Below are 19,874 nucleotides of genomic sequence, written 5' to 3' on the forward strand. Positions count from 1 at the left end.
CCCCATAACCTACTCTCCCCCTCCCCCCATAACCTACTCTCCCCCTCCCCCATAACCTGCTCCCCCCTTCCCCCCAAAACCTGCTCTCCCCCTCCCCCATAACTACTCTCCCCCTCCCCCCCATAACCTGCTTTGCCCCTCCCCCCATAACTTGCTCTCCCCCTCCCCCCATAACCTACTCTCCCCCTCCCCCCATAACCTGCTCTGCCCCTCCCCCCATAACCTATTCTCCCCCTCCCCCCATAACCTGCTCTCCCCCTCCCCCCATAACCTGCTCTACCCCTCCCCCCATAACCAGCTCTCCCCCTCCCCCCATAAACTGCTCTCCTCCTCCCCCATAACCTACTCTCCCCCCTCCCCATAACCTACTCTCCCCCCTCCCCCATAACGTGCTCTGCCCCTCCCCCATAACCTACTCTCCCCCTCCCCCCATTACCTACTCTCCCCCTCCCCCCATAACCTACTCTCCCCCTCCCCCATAACGTGCTCTGCCCCTCCCACCATAACCTACTCTCCCCCTCCCCCCATAACCTACTCTCCCCCTCCCCCCATAACCTACTCTCCCCCCTCCCCCATAACCTACTCTCCCCCCTCCCCCCATAACCTACTCTCCCCCTCCCCCCATAACCTACTCTCCCCCCTCCCCCATAACCTACGCTCCCCCCTCCCCCATAACCTACTCTCCCCCCTCTGCCATAACCTACTCTCCCCCTCCCCCCATAACCTACTCTCCCCTCCCCCCATAACCTACTCTCCCCTCCCCCCATAACCTACTCTCCCCCTCCCCCCATAACCTACTCTCCCCCTCCCCCATAACCTACTCTCCCCCTCCCCCATAACCTACTCCCCCCCTCCCCATAACCTACTCTCCTCCCTTTGCAAAAACCATTTCCTTCTAAGAGCAATGTTAGTGGTGAGCTATTTGGCCATTAATATTCTACGTACCCGATAGTGGCCAATTGTATTTAATTTTGTCATCCCATTTTCAAGAACTTGCGATGTCTGATCGATATCTTGTAGTATTTGGTTCGGTCCGTTCTTAATAAGTTCTAGAGGAAACACACAAAGATTAAAATAACCACTAAATACCTTATCCCAAACCAGCAGATCTATCTGGTCTGTGCACTGTGTTAATCAGTATTGTATTATCTGAAACAACGTTCTCCCAGTCAGTATTGTATTAATTCCCAAATGCAGAACAGCTTTCTCTTGAGTACTTGAGGTATAGTCTGATCGTCTGAGAGGCTTGTTTTAAGGTGGTCTTTCAGGGCCGGAGAAAGGACAAGCTGTGAAGGGATTTATTTACAAGGATTATTTTATAAATCAGTGATGGAATTATAAGGACATTATTCACATATAATCATTAGTTGTGTTACGTCAGGAAACCTGAGCAACGAGACACTGGTGAGGGGAGGGGGGGAGATTGTCACCCAGATTGAGAGGGGGTGTGACCCGGAGCGGGGGAGGGGGGGCGTTATGACCCGGAGTGGGGGGGGGGGGGAGAGAGGGGAGAGCGGTGACACACTCATTGGCCTAAGTTTCAGGTCAGGGCTGTTTTAATCTCTGGGCCTCACTGAAATGTGGCTGCTCAATTTCCTGCACGGAAGAGGGAGCAGAGCAGCTACCAGCCTGGAAAAGTTCCAGTTAAGTGGCGGGGAGAGGGTTTCGGGAGGGTGGGAGGGGAGAGTTAAAATTCCTCCCCGTATGTTTTTGAGGATACATGTTTCTCCATGGGTCACACACCTCCTGTGACCGCAGGGAACTTCCAGTCAGCTCCGTTCCTCCCTCCCAGTGGGGAGATGCTGAGTCCCTGCTGCCTTCCCGAGAGCCACGAGGGAATTGAAGTTGTGACCTGGAGGTGTTTGAAGGGATGGGACAGAGCAGACAGAAAGAGGCTGTTTCCAGTGATTGAGGAGTTGGGACAAGGGGACACGGGTCTGAGATTAAATGTAAGGGATTTAGGATGGAGAGCAGGAGAAACTTGCTTATGCAGAGGGCTGTGAGGCTGTGGAATGCACAACTGGAGTTAGTGCTTGAAGCAGAGACCATATCAACATTTAAGAGTGGGTTAGGTCAGCGGTTGAAGGGAACGGGAAGTAGGGGAAATGGGAACATGAGATTAGGGTTCCCGCTCGTGTGGAGGATAAAGACTAGCACCGACTGGTTGGGCTGAACGGCCTGTTTCCCGGTTATAATTTCTACATATTGACCTCCCGCTCTGTGGCACTGGGTATCCAAGTTGCTAAACCACCCAAATCCTCGAATAATGAATGTATAGGGCAGCATGCTGTAAAACACCTCGGCATTCGGTGGTCAGATTTGATCTAGAGGTGAGGTTAGCCCTGATTACTGAGCAAAACGAGATAAAACAATGGCTTTCAGCGAGTCAGAGGCTACATTTTTCAATGTCTGCTCCACCTGCCAAACTGAAGGTGAAACGGTGGAGGGAAAGGAAAACAGTAGTGAAATGATTGAAAGGTGTGAAGTAAATAGGATAGAGGATATGAAGGCAACAAAGACAAAGCTAGAATAATAACAGAGGGAGGATGCATGGGGAGGAGGGGAGACTGGGGATAGAAAGGGTTAAAGGAGATGAGCAGAATTAGTACTTAAATTGTTTAAGTATTTATTTTTATAGGATTAGTATTACAATAATTAATCTCTTGATATCTCAGTAGCTTTCATTCTTCTTCACTTGCTCTCCCATGGCTGATGGCACATGAGACAACCCACTTCTTCCACTATTCCTCCCTATCTCTGGAACCTCCTCCAGCCCTACAACTCTCCGAGATCTCTGCGTTTCTCCAACTCTGGCCTCTTGCGCATCCCCGACTTCGTTCGCTCCACCATTGGCGGCCGTGCCTTCAGCCATCTAGGCCCTAAGCTCTGGAATTCCCTCCCTTAACCTCTCCACCTCTCTCTCCTCCTTTAAGACACTGCTTAAAACCTACCTCTTTGGCCAAGCTTTTGGTCACCTGTCCTAAAATCACCTTCTTTGGCTCGGTGTCAATTTCTGTCTGATAATCGCTCCTGCAAAGCTTTTAATAAAAAAAAATGGCAAGGGCCATTGGAATTTGCCTGGAGTTTTCATGCCCCAGACCTGCAAAGGAGGTTTAAGCTAAAATTAAATTGAAAACCCAAGAGAGAAATTACCCAGGTCGATGTCTTTCATTTGAAATCTCTGTGAGTAACCATATTTATTGAAGAATGTCTCGAAAATCTTCTCCTTTGCTTGTCCTATAGTGTCGCAATCCAGGACATCCACTTCAAGAGGACAGCTGAGGTCCAGATCACTGCCATACTCGACCTCCGTGCTCAGTTGAAATATAACATTCAGTTTCTGCCAGGAGAAAGATGACACTCTAGTCAGGTCTGAGAAGTTAAAGAATATCTTAACCGTTTCACAAATGCCCTGTTAGCCTCCGAATCTGAAAGCTGAAATAGAGTTTTGAGCGAGGATATCAGTTACAAAATGAGGGAACATTGCAGCAAGAATTCACACATAGGGGGGCGGTTATTTCAGAAAATTGTGCACAATTATTGATCTGTTCATGATAGAAAGTATCACTGGTCTATTATGGGTTTTTTATACATTTACTGGAAGAAGCCAGTAGTGTGTTTGAGGAACATACACCCCTGGAAACAGTTACTCCAGATGACAAGCACCTTCTCCTTTGTGCATTTAAAAACTTTCCCTTACCACATTGGGAGCTGGGCATGAGGCAATATTTAATAAAAAGAAATCCTTCATTTGTATCTCGTGCATTTAGTGTTTTGTGCACTGTGCAAAATGTTAAACAGCGATCTTTCAGACTTTGAGCAGGACAGAGCTTTCCCGAGATGGCTTGCTGGATTTTCAGAAGGTATCTGATAAAGTTCCACATGTCCCATGCTAAATGTCCACCACCTAAAAAAGGTTTGAGGGACACTCCTCTCAATGTCAGAATCGCTGTTGATTCAAGCTACAGTCAGGTGAGAAATAAAAAGGATTGGAAAAGAGTTGGGTCGAGTTTTTGCTCAGCTAGTGGTTGTTCTAAACCCGAGGGAAATGGGGTTCAGTCCTCCAGTGGACAAAGGACATCATTGGAACTTATTAAATGTTCTTTCACTCATATTGTCAACAGTTATCTCCAGGCTATATATTTTACTGTATTATTTACTTAAAGAATGGTGGGATAAATTCAGAAATTGGGGTTGAGGGGGGGATGTTAATTGTATGATTTTTATCAATTGGGGTTAATTGTATTCAGCTGGTGGGTATCGATTGGGGACACTCTTGGATCCTTTTTATAGGAGAGCTTAGCTAGGGTGTGGGGGGTGTGCAAGAGGAAACTCTGTGAATAAAGGCTCGGAAGCAACTAAAGACCAGGCTCTAGTATTAATTCCTTCACCACACAGCTATCCAGTTTTAACAGGGGTGAGGGAGGGAGAGGGAGGGAGGGACGGGAGGGGAGGGAGGGAGGGAGGGAGGGAGAGGGAGGGGATGGTGGGGGGGTGATGGTGATTTACAATTGCTGTCCGTCCTGTTTACAAGGCATCTGGCATTTGAAAATGGCGGGGCTACAGAGGCTGACCCTTGGGTGGCCAAGGCTGGCCTGAGGCAATTTTCAGGCAGGACTGTCAATGGGCAGGATGCTGCGTGCATATGCAAATTGGGGTCCTGCGCCGGTTGTAGGACCCCGATTGCAATTTTCGAGCAGTAGTGGGCAGAGAATCTGCCCCGCACGCTCCGCCCACTTGTACCAGGCAGTGAGCGGCCGAACCAGAGGACCTTAAAGGGACTGCCGCAGCTGTCCCAAAAAGAAGGCCTGAAACATTTGTCGGGGGATTCCTGTGAGGCCAGGACTGCTGTCCGAGGCTCCATACAAACACCGCGACCTGCTGTCCCACGCTCCATACAAACACCGCGACCTGCTGTCCCAGGCTCCATACAAACACCGCGACCTGCTGTCCCAGGCTCCATACAAACACTGCGACCTGCTGTCCCAGGCTCCATACAAACACTGCGACCTGCTGTCCCAGGCTCCATACAAACACTGCGACCTGCTGTCCCAGGCTCCATACAAACACCGCGACCTGCTGTCCCAGGCTCCATACAAACACCGCGACCTGCTGTCCCAGGCTCCATACAAACACCGCGACCTGCTGTCCCAGGCTCCATACAAACACCGCGACCTGCTGTCCCAGGCTCCATACAAACACCGCGACCTGCTGTCCCAGGCTCCATACAAACACCGCGACCTGCTGTCCCAGGCTCCATACAAACACCGCGACCTGCTGTCCCAGGCTCCATACAAACACCGCGACCTGCTGTCCCAGGCTCCATACAAACACCGCGACCTGCTGTCCCAGGCTCCATACAAACACCGCGACCTGCTGTCCCAGGCTCCATACAAACACTGCGACCTGCTGTCCCAGGCTCCATACAAACACTGCGACCTGCTATCCCAGGCTCCAAACAAACACTGCGACCTGCTGTCCCAGGCTCCATACAAACACTGCGACCTGCTGTCCCAGGCTCCACACAAACACCGCGACCTGCTGTCCCAGGCTCCAAACAAACACTGCGACCTGCTGTCCCAGGCTCCACACAAACACTGCGACCTGCTGTCCCAGGCTCCATACAAACACTGCGACCTGCTGTCCCAGGCTCCATACAAACACTAGGACCTGCTGTCCCAGGCTCCATACAAACACTGCGACCTGCTGTCCCAGGCTCCATACAAACACCGCGACCTGCTGTCCCAGGCTCCATACAAACACCGCGACCTGCTGTCCCAGGCTCCATACAAACACCGCGACCTGCTGTCCCAGGCTCCATACAAACACTGCGACCTGCTGTCCCAGGCTCCATACAAACACTGCGACCTGCTGTCCCAGGCTCCATACAAACACTGCGACCTGCTGTCCCAGGCTCCAAACAAACACTGCGACCTGCTGTCCCAGACTCCATACAAACACTGCGACCTGCTGTCCCAGGCTCCACACAAACACTGCGACCTGCTGTCCCAGGCTCCACACAAACACTGCGACCTGCTGTCCCAGGCTCCATACAAACACTGCGACCTGCTGTCCCAGGCTCCACACAAACACTGCGACCTGCTGTCCCATGCTCCATACAAACACTGCGACCTGCTGTCCCAGGCTCCATACAAACACTGCGACCTGCTGTCCCAGGCTCCATACAAACACTAGGACCTGCTGTCCCAGGCTCCATACAAACACCGCGACCTGCTGTCCCAGGCTCCATACAAACACTAGGACCTGCTGTCCCAGGCTCCATACAAACACTGCGACCTGCTGTCCCAGGCTCCATACAAACACTGCGACCTGCTGTCCCAGGCTCCATACAAACACCGCGACCTGCTGTCCCAGGCTCCATACAAACACTGCGACCTGCTGTCCCAGGCTCCATACAAACACTGCGACCTGCTGTCCCAGGCTCCATACAAACACCGCGACCTGCTGTCCCAGGCTCCATACAAACACCGCGACCTGCTGTCCCAGGCTCCATACAAACACCGCGACCTGCTGTCCCAGGCTCCATACAAACACCGCGACCTGCTGTCCCAGGCTCCATACAAACACCGCGACCTGCTGTCCTAGGCTCCATACAAACACTGCGACCTGCTGTCCCAGGCTCCATACAAACACCGCGACCTGCTGTCCCAGGCTCCATACAAACACCGCGACCTGCTGTCCCAGGCTCCATACAAACACCGTGACCTGCTGTCCCAGGCTCCAAACAAACACTGCGACCTGCTGTCCCAGGCTCCAAACAAACACTGCGACCTGCTGTCCCAGGCTCCATACAAATACTACGACCTGCTGTCCCAGGCTCCATACAAACACTGCGACCTGCTGTCCCAGGCTCCATACAAACACTGCGACCTGCTGTCCCAGGCTCCACACAAACACTGCGACCTGCTGTCCCAGGCTCCATACAAACACTGCGACCTGCTGTCCCAGGCTCCATACAAACACTGCGACCTGCTGTCCCAGGCTCCACACAAACACCGCGACCTGCTGTCCCAGGCTCCATACAAACACTGCGACCTGCTGTCCCAGGCTCCATACAAACACTGCGACCTGCTGTCCCAGGCTCCACACAAACACTGCGACCTGCTGTCCCAGGCTCCACACAAACACTGCGACCTGCTGTCCCAGGCTCTATACAAACACCGCGACCTGCTGTCCCAGGCTCCACACAAACACTGCGACCTGCTGTCCCAGGCTCCATACAAACACTGCGACCTGCTATCCCAGGCTCCATACAAACACTGCGACCTGCTGTCCCAGGCTCCACACAAACACTGCGACCTGCTGTCCCAGGCTCCACACAAACACTGCGACCTGCTGTCCCAGGCTCCACACAAACACTGCGACCTGCTGTCCCAGGCTCTACACAAACACTGCGACCTGCTGTCCCAGGCTCCATACAAACACTGCGACCTGCTGTCCCAGGCTCCATACAAACACCGCGACCTGCTGTCCCAGGCTCCGCACAAACACTGCGACCTGCTGTCCCAGGCTCTACACAAACACTGCGACCTGCTGTCCCAGGCTCCATACAAACACTAGGACCTGCTGTCCCAGGCTCCATCCAAACACCGCGACCTGCTGTCCCAGGCTCCACACAAACACCGCGACCTGCTGTCCCAGGCTCCATACAAACACCGCGACCTGCTGTCCCAGGCTCCATACAAACACCGCGACCTGCTGTCCCAGGCTCCATACAAACACTGCGACCTGCTGTCCCAGGCTCCATACAAACACTGCGACCTGCTGTCCCAGGCTCCATACAAACACTGCGACCTGCTGTCCCAGGCTCCACACAAACACCGCGACCTGCTGTCCCAGGCTCCATACAAACACCGCGACCTGCTGTCCCAGGCTCCATACAAACACTGCGACCTGCTGTCCCAGGCTCCATACAAACACTGCGACCTGCTGTCCCAGGCTCCATACAAACACCGCGACCTGCTGTCCCAGGCTCCATACAAACACCGCGACCTGCTGTCCCAGGCTCCACACAAACACTGCGACCTGCTGTCCCACGCTCCATACAAACACCGCGACCTGCTGTCCCAGGCTCCATACAAACACTGCGACCTGCTGTCCCAGGCTCCATACAAACACTGCGACCTGCTGTCCCACGCTCCATACAAACACCGCGACCTGCTGTCCCAGGCTCCATACAAACACCGCGACCTGCTGTCCCAGGCTCCATACAAACACCGCGACCTGCTGTCCCAGGCTCCATACAAACACCGCGACCTGCTGTCCCAGGCTCCATACAAACACCGCGACCTGCTGTCCCAGGCTCCATACAAACACTGCGACCTGCTGTCCCAGGCTCCATACAAACACCGCGACCTGCTGTCCCAGGCTCCATACAAACACTGCGACCTGCTGTCCCAGGCTCCATACAAACACTGCGACCTGCTATCCCAGGCTCCAAACAAACACTGCGACCTGCTGTCCCAGGCTCCATACAAACACTGCGACCTGCTGTCCCAGACTCCATACAAACACTGCGACCTGCTGTCCCAGGCTCCACACAAACACTGCGACCTGCTGTCCCAGGCTCCACACAAACACTGCGACCTGCTGTCCCAGGCTCCATACAAACACTGCGACCTGATGTCCCAGGCTCCACACAAACACTGCGACCTGCTGTCCCATGCTCCATACAAACACTGCGACCTGCTGTCCCAGGCTCCATACAAACACTGCGACCTGCTGTCCCAGGCTCCATACAAACACTAGGACCTGCTGTCCCAGGCTCCATACAAACACCGCGACCTGCTGTCCCAGGCTCCATACAAACACTGCGACCTGCTGTCCCAGGCTCCATACAAACACCGCGACCTGCTGTCCCAGGCTCCATACAAACACCGCGACCTGCTGTCCCAGGCTCCATACAAACACCGCGACCTGCTGTCCCAGGCTCCATACAAACACCGCGACCTGCTGTCCCAGGCTCCATACAAACACCGCGACCTGCTGTCCCAGGCTCCACACAAACACCGCGACCTGCTGTCCCAGGCTCCATACAAACACTGCGACCTGCTGTCCCAGGCTCCATACAAACACTGCGACCTGCTGTCCCAGGCTCCATACAAACACTGCGACCTGCTGTCCCAGGCTCCATACAAACACTGCGACCTGCTGTCCCAGGCTCCATACAAACACCGCGACCTGCTGTCCCAGGCTCCATACAAACACTGCGACCTGCTGTCCCAGGCTCCATACAAACACTGCGACCTGCTGTCCCAGGCTCCATACAAACACTGCGACCTGCTGTCCCAGGCTCCATACAAACACCGCGACCTGCTGTCCCAGGCTCCATACAAACACTGCGACCTGCTGTCCCAGGCTCCATACAAACACTGCGACCTGCTGTCCCAGGCTCCATACAAACACCGCGACCTGCTGTCCCAGGCTCCATACAAACACTGCGACCTGCTGTCCCAGGCTCCGCACAAACACTGCGACCTGCTGTCGGATTCTGGGTAGCCCCCCCGCCCCCCCAACTACTTTACTGCCCACTTCTGGCTCGGTTCATTCATGGAGTTGCTGGATTTCCCATCTCCCGGTGCAGTGAGCTGGGCAATTTGCTGACTGTATTCTAATGAGACCTGAACCTAGAGGGGGCCAATTCTGGTTAGAGGCGTTCCTGGAGTTTGATCACATGACATCTGACCATGTGTAGCCCAATCACATGACATCTGATCACGTGACATCTACAAATGTTATTGCGTTTACCTTATAAAGGTTGGGTCCCCTGTAGTTGAGTATTTTTGCTCGTGGTTTTGCCAAGGGGGAGGGAGAGGGGAAACTATGGGGGTGGGAGAGAGTGGGGAAATGAGGGGGGGGAGAGAGGGGAAGCGAGGGAGAGAGAGAGGGGAAATTGAAGGGGGTAGAGGGTAAATGGAGGACGGGGAAGAGGGGAAACTGAGGTGGGGGGGGAGAGGAGAAACTGAGGGCGGGGGGAGAGGGGGACCGAGGCAGGAGAAAGGGGAAACCGAGGAATCCCCCCCCCGCATTTGAGAGACCCCCATTTGAGAGACGCCCCTCCATTTCAGAGACCTCCCACATTTCAGCGACCCCCCTCCTGATTCCTGACTCCTCAGCTCCCTCCTGACTGCACTCCACGCGGCCGCGTCTCTCTGTGGGTGACGTCACCGAGCTGGAGGCTTCTCTACCAAAAGCTAGTGATGTCACGGAGGTGGGGGCGAGGGCGGGGGGGGAACGCATGGCGGGAAATTTAAATCGCTGATCTCCTGGACTGCTGGAGGCAGCATTCAAGGCAGGTATCCCCGATTCCTACCCGAACCTGATACTGATTCCGGCCTCCTGCTTTCACCAGAATGATACCGGGACTAAGGAGGTTATATTATAAGGACAGGTTGCATAGACTAGGCCTGTATCCCCTTGAATGTAGAAGATTAAGTCAAGGGTGATCTAATTGAGGTGTTTAAAGATGATTAAAGGATTTGATAGGGTAGATAGAGAGAAATTATTTCCTCTGGTGGGGGGAGTCCAGAACAAGGGGGCATAACCTTAAAATTAGAGCTAGCCTGTTCAGGGGTGATGTCAGGAAGCACTTCTTCACACAAAGGGGAGTGGAAATCTGGAACACTCTCCCCAAAAGTTGTGGATACTGGGGGTCAATTGTAAATTTCAAAACTGAGATCGATAGATTTTTGTTGGGTAAGGGTATTAAGGAATATGGAGCAAAGACGGGTAAATGGAGTTGAGATACAGATCAGCCATGATCTGACTGAATGGCGGAACAGGCTCAATGGGCTGAATGGCCTCATCCTGTTCCTATGAATCAATTGGATGGGGACAGCGGATGCATTGCCGACTCCACACCGTGTTTAGGCCAAGGTTCAAAATTGCACTCCTGCTCCCTCCCACCCCCCCACCTCCCCTGGGAGTCTGAGGAGAGGAAGCGGTGGGAATTGGTTTAGCTGGGTGATTTAGTGGCAGTAGATGAAATGTGAAGCTTGGAGAACATAGGTTGATTCAATAGGGAGGAAGCTGGGCCTGAAACACATCGGGGACCTGGCTCATTAACCACTCATGGGGCAGGAAGCACCAGCATTGAGATGGATCCAGTTCAAGAGCCACAACAAAGCCTCACAATGGCTGCAGCTGTCCTTGGGCTGTATGATGTGCTCAACGTGCACTCGAGTGACAGCCGTGGCACCGTTGGTTGCACTCATGCCTCTAGCTCAGGAGGCTGTGGGTTCAAGCCCCCTCCAGAGATTGCTGCACTTATCCTAGGCTGACACTCCAGTGCTGTCCTTTGGATGTTAAATTGAGAGGCTAAAAGTCCCATGGTACTATTTGAAATTGAGCTGGGAATTCTGCTGGTCAAATTCCTCCAACGACCAGAATCAGATGATGCCGTCATTCACTTAATTGCTGGTTTGCAGGATTGCACCATGTGCAAAATGGCTTTTGCATTCATCTACACAACAGTCACTGCAATCCATTGTGTGTGAAGTGCTTTAGGTGTTTTGAGAGGTGATAACATGCAATATAAATGCGAGGCTTTCTTTCCTTTGCTCAATGAAGCAGACAGAGGCTGGGAGCAGATCCCTGTTGTCTACGTAGCCAAAAGAAAGAAAAATAATTTCGTATACTATATAACTGGGATCAGTTTAACCTCACAGCAAACATAAAACTGGGGTGAAGTGGTGGGAAAAGAGGATCTGATGTAGGTAACTTCATTATTTTGTCGTGAATATGACCTTGTGGCGTTAAACCATTAAACCAACAGGACCAAAAAGGCAGAACAAGTGTTAGGGACTTCTGAAGTCAATGTTCAGAAAGAAAGAAAGAACTTGCATTTATATAGAACCTTTCATGACCTCTGGTCACCCCCAAAGCACTGTACAACCAATGAAGTAATATTTGAAGTGTAGCCACTGTTGTAAGGAAATGCAACAGTCAATTTGCGCACAGCAAGGACCCACAAACTACAAAGAAATAAATGACCAGATAATTTGTTTTTTTACATGTTGGTTGAGGGATAAATGTTGATCAGGAATTTCTTCAAAATAGTGCCTTAAGATCTTTTACATCCACCTGAGAGGGTAGATAGGGCCTCAGTTTAATGTCTCATCTGAAAGACGGTACCTCCGACAGTGCTGCACTGAGAGTGTCAGCCTGGATTATGTACTCAAGTCCCTGGAGTGGGACTTGAACCCACGACCTTTGGATTCATAGAACTGGGACGAAGTGGTGGGAAAAGAGGAACTGAGCCATACAATGCCTTGCCCCCATTCTCCTGAGGGTGATGACTCACATGGGGTACAGTCCAGTAGTTGCCACGTGCCTGCTCCCTCTCCCTGTATGGTTCCCACATACTCTTGCTCTCATCTCTTTATGCCTTACACTCCCTTTTTCGTTCTTTCTGTAACTCTCTCCTTCCCTCTTTCTCTTCCCGTGTGCTTCTCACCCATTTTCTCTATATGTGCGTGTCTCTGTCTATGTTTCCATCTCTCAGTCAGTTTGGGAAACCTGAAGGTGGCTCACTCACTGACCCCGCACTACACATTCTAGGTCGTCCTGACAAAGGATACGGGGGAGGGGAAAGATTCTACAGGCTGCCGTTATTCTTGCTGATATACTACAGGTTGTCAGCAGAACAGATGTGTTCTCCCAGTGTCCTGGCTAACATTTCTACCTCAGCCAACACCACCAAAAACAGATTAACTGGGTTGAATTTCACAAGTGGTGGCACTGCAACGCCCCCAATGGGGGATGGTGTAATTACAGCCTGTCAAGTTTACATAGGTGGTTCCCATTATAAATGTGGTCATAGGAATTTATGATGGCTAAAGTTGACAGGAGTTGAATGTAGCTGTAAGGTTTTTAATATATTTAGACAATAGCACAATCGGAGCCAGTTTGATATTTATTTATCTCAAAATTTTGTGAATAGATAATATATTTGTATTTTAATTACAGGCTGACACTAATATTCTTGACTTCCGTGCAACCGTAGCAAATTCAAAAAAAGGGAACTTCTATGATTTTCCATTAGCTAAGGAGGAGGATCTGGTTTGTTGCAATATTACGATAATATGTTAAAACTTCGTAAACAGGGAATAGCAACCTGTTAAAAATCTCAAGTGTCATTTATTGGAAGAATTCTCATTATTTCCGATCTAACGATGGATTAATCAAAATAAAGATGCAGGCAAATATTTTAAGACTTAAGAGGCTCTTTTAAAATTAAATCTTGTTACAGTAACATTGCATATAAACCAGGAAAGTAAACCCTCACAGATTAGTAGCATGAAGAGCTCCGTCTTTATGTGATCAGTGGTGGTTAATTAAAATGTGCAGATGCGTTCTCTGCCACCATTAAGATTGCACATACCAGAGTATTAAAGTCGGTAACCTGCCACAATAGCCAGTCCTCATTTAGTGTGTACAACGCTTTACCACTGATTGCATCCACTGGACCCAGGTTAATCCGTTGCTTTATTGCGGACACAAGCTTAAATAACGGCTCTCCAACAGATTCCTGCAATTAGAAGGGCATCAACTCTCATGAAATGAAGAATGGCATATTGTAAATCCCAGTTATAAGAGAAAAAGAACTTGCATTTACATAGCGCCTGTCACAACCTCAGGACGTCCCAAAGCACTTTACAGCCAATGAAGTACTTTTTGAAGTAGGAATCACAACAGCCAATTTGCGCACAGCAAGGTCCCAAAAGCAGCAATGTGATAATGATCAGATAATCTGTTTTAGTGATGTTGGTTGAGGGATAAATATTGGCCAGGATACTTTGCAGATTTCCCCTGCTCTTCTTCCAATAGTGCCTTGGGATCTTTTATGTCCACATGAGATGACAGACGATAGCTTAATATTTCATCTGAAAGTCGGCGCCTCCGACAGTGCAGCACTCCCTCAGTACTGCACTGGAGTGTCAGGTTGGATTATGTGTTCAAGTCCCTGGAGTGGGACTCGAACCCACGACTTTCTGACTTTCCTCCAATATCTATAGTTCAATTTGGATCAATTTCTGGGATTGATACTTGGACTTCATGTAGTGAGCAGGACTATCATGGCACCCACACATAGATCAGAACTTCCAACTTCAGCGGGGGGAGTAAAACGGACGATATTGGATCAGCTGCCCGTTAAATCTCCCGCCCAATTTCCCTTTCTATTGAAATCATATCGTCCATTTTACACCCCCACTGAAATTGAAAGTTCTGCTCTTAATCTTCACGTTGGGAAGACTTCGAAAAGTTGTTTCCTCCAAAAGCCTGACAGTTTATTGGTAGATATGAGAGAGTGATAGGCATTACACCGGTCTCTTTGGCATTATATCATAATTAAAGGTCAGCTCATCTTCCTGCAAACCACATACTGTTCTCAGCATGCATAAAGTGCAGATTTTGCTTTGTAGGAGACTCAATCTGCAAATGGAAACTGTCTGTCTCCGAGAACTCAAGCTAAAAGTGTAAAGTGGAACTTTAACAATCAGGACCGGAAACTCTGACTGATTTTTTAAAACTTCACCCTAACCAGAGGCTGCGAGGCTAATTATAGCATTTCTACTGTGACCTTAACTGAGAAGAACTCACTCAGCAAAGACTGAGATCTAGGATGTTCTTAGTCGGTATATCTCAATACCTGAGACCTTCCTGGATTGTTTGGCTTAGTACCACATCTGGCAATACATTTACTGCAAGGTCATCAGGGGAACACATTTTTTTCCCCCTAACAGGAACAACTATTAATAAATTAAACAATTAAGGTGGTGTAGTGGTTATATTACTGGACTAATAATCCAGAGATCATGAGTTCAAATCCCACCATGGCCGTTTGAGAATTTGAATTCAGTTTAAAGCTGTCGGATTGTCGTAAAAACCCGACTGTTTCACTAATGTCCTTTAGGGAAGGAAACCTGCCGTCCTTACCCGGTCTGGGCCTATATGTGACTTCAGCCCCACACCGACAGAGTTGACTCTTAAATGACCTCCGAAGTGGCTGAGCAAACCACTCAGTTGTATCAAACTACTACAACAAAGAATATGGACTGCAGTGGTTCAAGAGGAAGGCCCACCACCAGCTTCTCTGGGCAACTAGGGATGGGCAATAAATGCCGGCCCTGCCAGCGACACCCATATCCCAAGAATTAAAAAATAAAGCAAAATGATTTGTAAACTGGACTGCAAGAAGAAATTATCCATAACCACAGATGCACGTTTCACCGTGACAATAAAGTACAAGGTGAAAACAGCCCTTACCCTCAGAAAACCGTACATACACAGGGACACCCAGTTTGTCAACAGTTTTTCGACCACCGTCTCCGTGCCACGCAGCAGCAGCTTTGGCTGGGCAGTCGATTGGTCCATCAAGTCTTTCAGCAGACGGTCAAGTATACGTGTCAGGTAAACTAAGTTACTGTGAAATGCGATGGTAAGGAATGAAGCAAACCTACACCTGTTAAAGACAAATAGTTGGCATTATCAGAAAGGCGTGTTTGGAGTTCAGATGACTTGTGTATCTGATGTTTGGATATCGTTCTAAAAGCAAAGAGTCCAGCCCAATTTTTAACTGCTCTCTTGAGTGCCAACACATGGGTGGAGTCCTACCCCAGTGTAGATACATGATACCGGGGCATAAACTTGGCTTGTATTCCCTTGAGTTTAGAAGGTTGAGGTATGTTCTAATTGAGGTCTTTAAAATAATAAAAGGATTTGATAGGGTAGATAGAGAGAAATTTTTCCTCTGGTAAGGGAATCTAGAACAAGGGGACACAATCTTAAGATTAGAACCAGGCCAGTTCGGAGTGAAATCAAGAAAAACTTTTTCACACAAAGGCTAGTGGAAATCTGGAACTCTCTCCCGCAAAAGGCTGTGGATGCAGGGGGTCAATTGGAGCTTTCAAGTCTGAGATCGATAGATTTTTGTTAGGTAACAAGAAATATGGAGCAAAGGCAGGTAAATGGAGATGAGGTGCAGATCTGCCATGATCTGATTGAATGGCGGAACAGGCTCGAAGGGCTGAATGGCCTTCTCCAGTTCCTTTGTTTCTACCCAAACAGAAGTTTTTTTAAAAAAAATTCTAGAGTATTGACAATCATCAATTCTATTTTGTCTTATATCAATGCAAGTTGTTGTTGCAACTAAGCTTGGAAGTGATTACAATGCAATCTTAATGACCCACTATCACCAGATCTGTCCCTACGGCCAATTAGCTATTCCTTTCTGTGTGGCCACCCTCAGAAACAAAGGTTCTATCTGGCAGCCCCTTCTTCCCAAAGCCCCACATATTGGGGTGAATTTAAACACCCCTCACCCGGCGGAAAGGGGGTGATTATTCAGTGCAGTTGTTCCGATTCAAAATTTCAGTTCGGCTTTAGTTAAACTTTCTTAACAAATCTCACAGTAACATGATATTTATACTGACAACATCATTCGATGGGGTCGAGTCAAATATTGGGAATCTAAGGGAAGTCCAACGTTTTTAAAAAGCAAAGTACCCACAAAGATATCACTGAAAACTAACCGGTCTTTAATAGAGAAATCCTTTTGTTGCTCAAGGATGTGTATTAAAGTCACAAGAAATTGTTCATTACTCAGGAAGTTTGTCAAGGTGTCGAATCCTTCATTCGGTTTGTCTTTTCCAGGTGCCTGCTTCAAATGAAACAGTAATGAGAAGCAGGTTGTGTAAAATCTCAGTTTAAAGCGGTGAATTCTGTAGTTAGTGGGTAAAACAACATCAGTATAAAGGGAAAAATGGTGAAATATCTTTCTGATATTACGTTTACCCCTATTGATCATCTGAGGAAAGAGAAAAATTTACAGCTGGTCCCCTCCCTCACCTCTTTTTCTGGCACATCGATGACTGTATCGGTGCCGTTTCCTGCTCCCACCCCGAACTGGAAAATGTCATCAACTTTGTTTCCAATTTCCACCTTCCCTCGCCTTCACACGGTCCATCACTGACTCTTCCCTTCCCTGCCTCGATTTCTCTATCTCCATTTCTGGGGATTGGCTGTCAACCAATATCTATTATAAGCCCACCAACTCCCACAGCTACCTTAATTACATTTCCTCCCACCCTGCTTCCCGTAAGGACTCTATTCCCTTCTCTCAGTTTCTCCATCTCCGTCACATCTGTTCTGACGATGCCACCTTCCACACCAGTGCTTCCCATATGTCTTCCTTTTTCCCAACCGAAGATTCCCCTCCACTGTAGTTGACAGGACCCTCGAACGTGTCCGTCCTATTTCCCACACTTCTGCCATCACCCCTTCCCCTCCCTCCCAGAACCATGATAGAATCATGGAATGGTTACAGCATGGAAGGAGGCCATTCGGCCCATCGAGTCCGTGCCGTCTCTTCACAAGAGCAAGCCAGCTAGTCCCATTCCCCCGCCCTTTCCTCATAGCCCTGCAAATTTTTTCCCTTCAAATACTTATCCAGTTCCCTTTTGAAAGCCACAATTGAATCTGCCTCCACCATCCCCTCGGGCAGTGCATTCCAGATCATAACCACTCACTGTGTAAAAAGGCATTTCCTCATGTCGCCTTTGGTTCTTTTGCCAATCACCTTAAAACTATGTCCTCTGGTGCTTGACCCTTCTGCCAATAGGAACAATTTCTCTTTATCTACTCTGTCTAGACCCTTCATGATTTTGAATACTTCTATCAAATCTCCCCATAACCTTCTCTGCTCTAAGGAGAACAACCCCTGGCTTCTCCAGTCTCCATATAACTGAAGTCCTTCATCCCTGGCACCATTCTAGTAAATCTCTGATAGGGTACCCCATGTCCTCACCTTCCATCCCATCAGCCCCCATGTTCAACAGATCATCCCCTGTCATTTCCTCCACCTCCAACGTGATCCCACCACCAAACACATCTTCCCCTCCCCTCCCCTTTCAGCATTCTGAAGGGACCGTTCCCTCCATGATACCCTGGTCCACTCTTCCATCACCCCCAACACGTGCTCTCCTCCCCACGGTACCTTCCCGTGCGAGCTCAGGAGATGCAACACCTGCCCTTTCACCTCCTCCCTTCCCACTGTCCAGGGCCCCAAACACTCCTTCCAGGTGAAACAGCGATTTGGGTGATCACGTTACTGAACACCTCCGCTCAGTCCGCAAGCGTGACCCTGACCTGCCGGTCACTCGCCATTTTAATTCCCTGCCCCACTCCCACTCTGATCTCTCTGTCCTCGGCCTCTTACACTGTTCCAATGAAGCCCAATGTAAGCTCGAGGAACAGCCTTTTGATTAGGCACTTTACAACCTTCTGGACTCAACAATGATTTCAATAACTTCAGATCATAACAATTGGCCCCATTTTGTAGGACAGTAAGTGCTGGTAATGGTTCTGCTGTTGCCATTTACAGCTCCTCTAGACCCATCTTCTGTTTCTTTACCTGTCCCATTACCACCCACCTCGCCTTGCACCATCATCCCTTTTGACATTTAACCACTCCTGCCCTCCACCCTATCACAGACCTTCTCTTATGTTCTTTCCTCCCCCTCCCCTTCCTCCCCCCTTTCTCTAGCTCTGTACTTGATTAAAAACTGTTAAATCTTCAGCTTCTTCCAGTTCTGATGAAAGGTCTTTGACCTGAATCGTTAACTCTGTTTCTTTCTCCACAGATGCTGCCTCACTTGCTGAGCTTCTCCAGCATTTTCTGTTTTTATCCCAGTTTCTCCAGTCTCGCCACATAACTGAAGTCCCTCATCCCTGATACCATTCTAGTAAATGATCACTGCACCCTCTCTAATGCCTTAACATCCTTCCTAAAGTGTGGTGCCCAGAATTGGACACAATACTCCAGCTTTATAAAGGTTTAGCATAACTTTCTTGCTTTTGCCTCTATTTATAAAGCCCAGGATCCCATATGCCTTTTTAACAGCCTTCTCAACTTGTCCTGCCACCTTCAAAGATTTCTGTACATACATCCCCAGGTCTCTCTGTTCTTGCACCACATTTAAAATTGTACCATTTAGTTTATATTGTTTCTCCTCATTCTTCCTATCAAAATTCATCACTTCACACTTCTCTGTATTAAATTGCATCAGCCATGTGTCTGTCCAGTTCACTAGTCTGTCTATGTCCGCCTGAAGTCTGTTACTATCCTCCAAATTGTTTACTACATTTCTGAGTTTTGTGTGATCTGCAAACTTTGAAATTATGCTCTGTGTACCCATGTCCAAGACATTAATATATGTCAAAATGAGCAGTGGTCTTAATACTGGGGGACACCACTGTATCCCCCACTCCAGTCAGAAAAACAGATGTTCACCACTACTCTCTGCTTTCTGTCCCTTAGCCAATTTCGTATCTATGCAGCCATTGTTCCTTTAATCCCATGGGCTTCAATTTTGCTAACAAGTCTATTATGTGGTACTTTATCAAACATATCTTGAAAGTCCATATACACAACAGTAACTGCACTACCTTCATCAACCCTCTCTGTTACTTCATCAAAGAACTCAATCCAGCTAGTCAAACACGGCTTGCCTTTAACAAATCTGTGCTGGCTCTCATTTAATAAATCATATTTCTCCATATGTTCCCTGTTTGAACAATATTTCCCATTTGAACAATGTTTCCTGTTTGAACAATATTCCCTCATTGAACAATATTTCCCTGTTTGAACAATATTTCCCTCATTGTACACTGTTCCCTGTTTGAACAATATTTCCCTGTTTGAACAATATTTCCCTCATTGAACAATATTTCCCCGTTTGAACAATATTTCCCTCATTGTACACTGTTCCCTGTTTGAACAATGTTCCCTGTTTGAACAATATTTCCCTCATTGAACAATATTTCCCTGTTTGAACAATATTTCCCTCATTGAA

The 19,874-nt window shown here is 49.0% G+C and overlaps 1 protein-coding gene across 3 annotated transcripts in view; it reads right to left on the minus strand.

The window, feature by feature from the left end:
- The window catches only part of plxnc1 (plexin C1), a 153,581-nt gene that overhangs the window by 15,796 nt on the left and 117,911 nt on the right, over positions 1 to 19,874 (minus strand). For 2 of the 3 annotated variants that reach the window (XM_068004657.1, XM_068004659.1), the window contains exons 22-26: positions 16,554 to 16,681; positions 15,289 to 15,484; positions 13,403 to 13,549; positions 3,154 to 3,340; positions 946 to 1,049 (exon numbers count right to left, since the gene is read on the minus strand). In XM_068004657.1, coding sequence (XP_067860758.1) covers positions 946 to 1,049; positions 3,154 to 3,340; positions 13,403 to 13,549; positions 15,289 to 15,484; positions 16,554 to 16,681 — 762 coding nt within the window. The remainder of the gene's footprint in view (positions 1 to 945; positions 1,050 to 3,153; positions 3,341 to 13,402; positions 13,550 to 15,288; positions 15,485 to 16,553; positions 16,682 to 19,874) is intronic. The other variant, XM_068004658.1, reaches the window with a different exon arrangement.

The sequence above is a fragment of the Heptranchias perlo genome, chromosome 24 (genome assembly GCF_035084215.1).
Source record: "Heptranchias perlo isolate sHepPer1 chromosome 24, sHepPer1.hap1, whole genome shotgun sequence".
Taxonomy (NCBI): Eukaryota; Metazoa; Chordata; class Chondrichthyes; order Hexanchiformes; family Hexanchidae; genus Heptranchias; species Heptranchias perlo.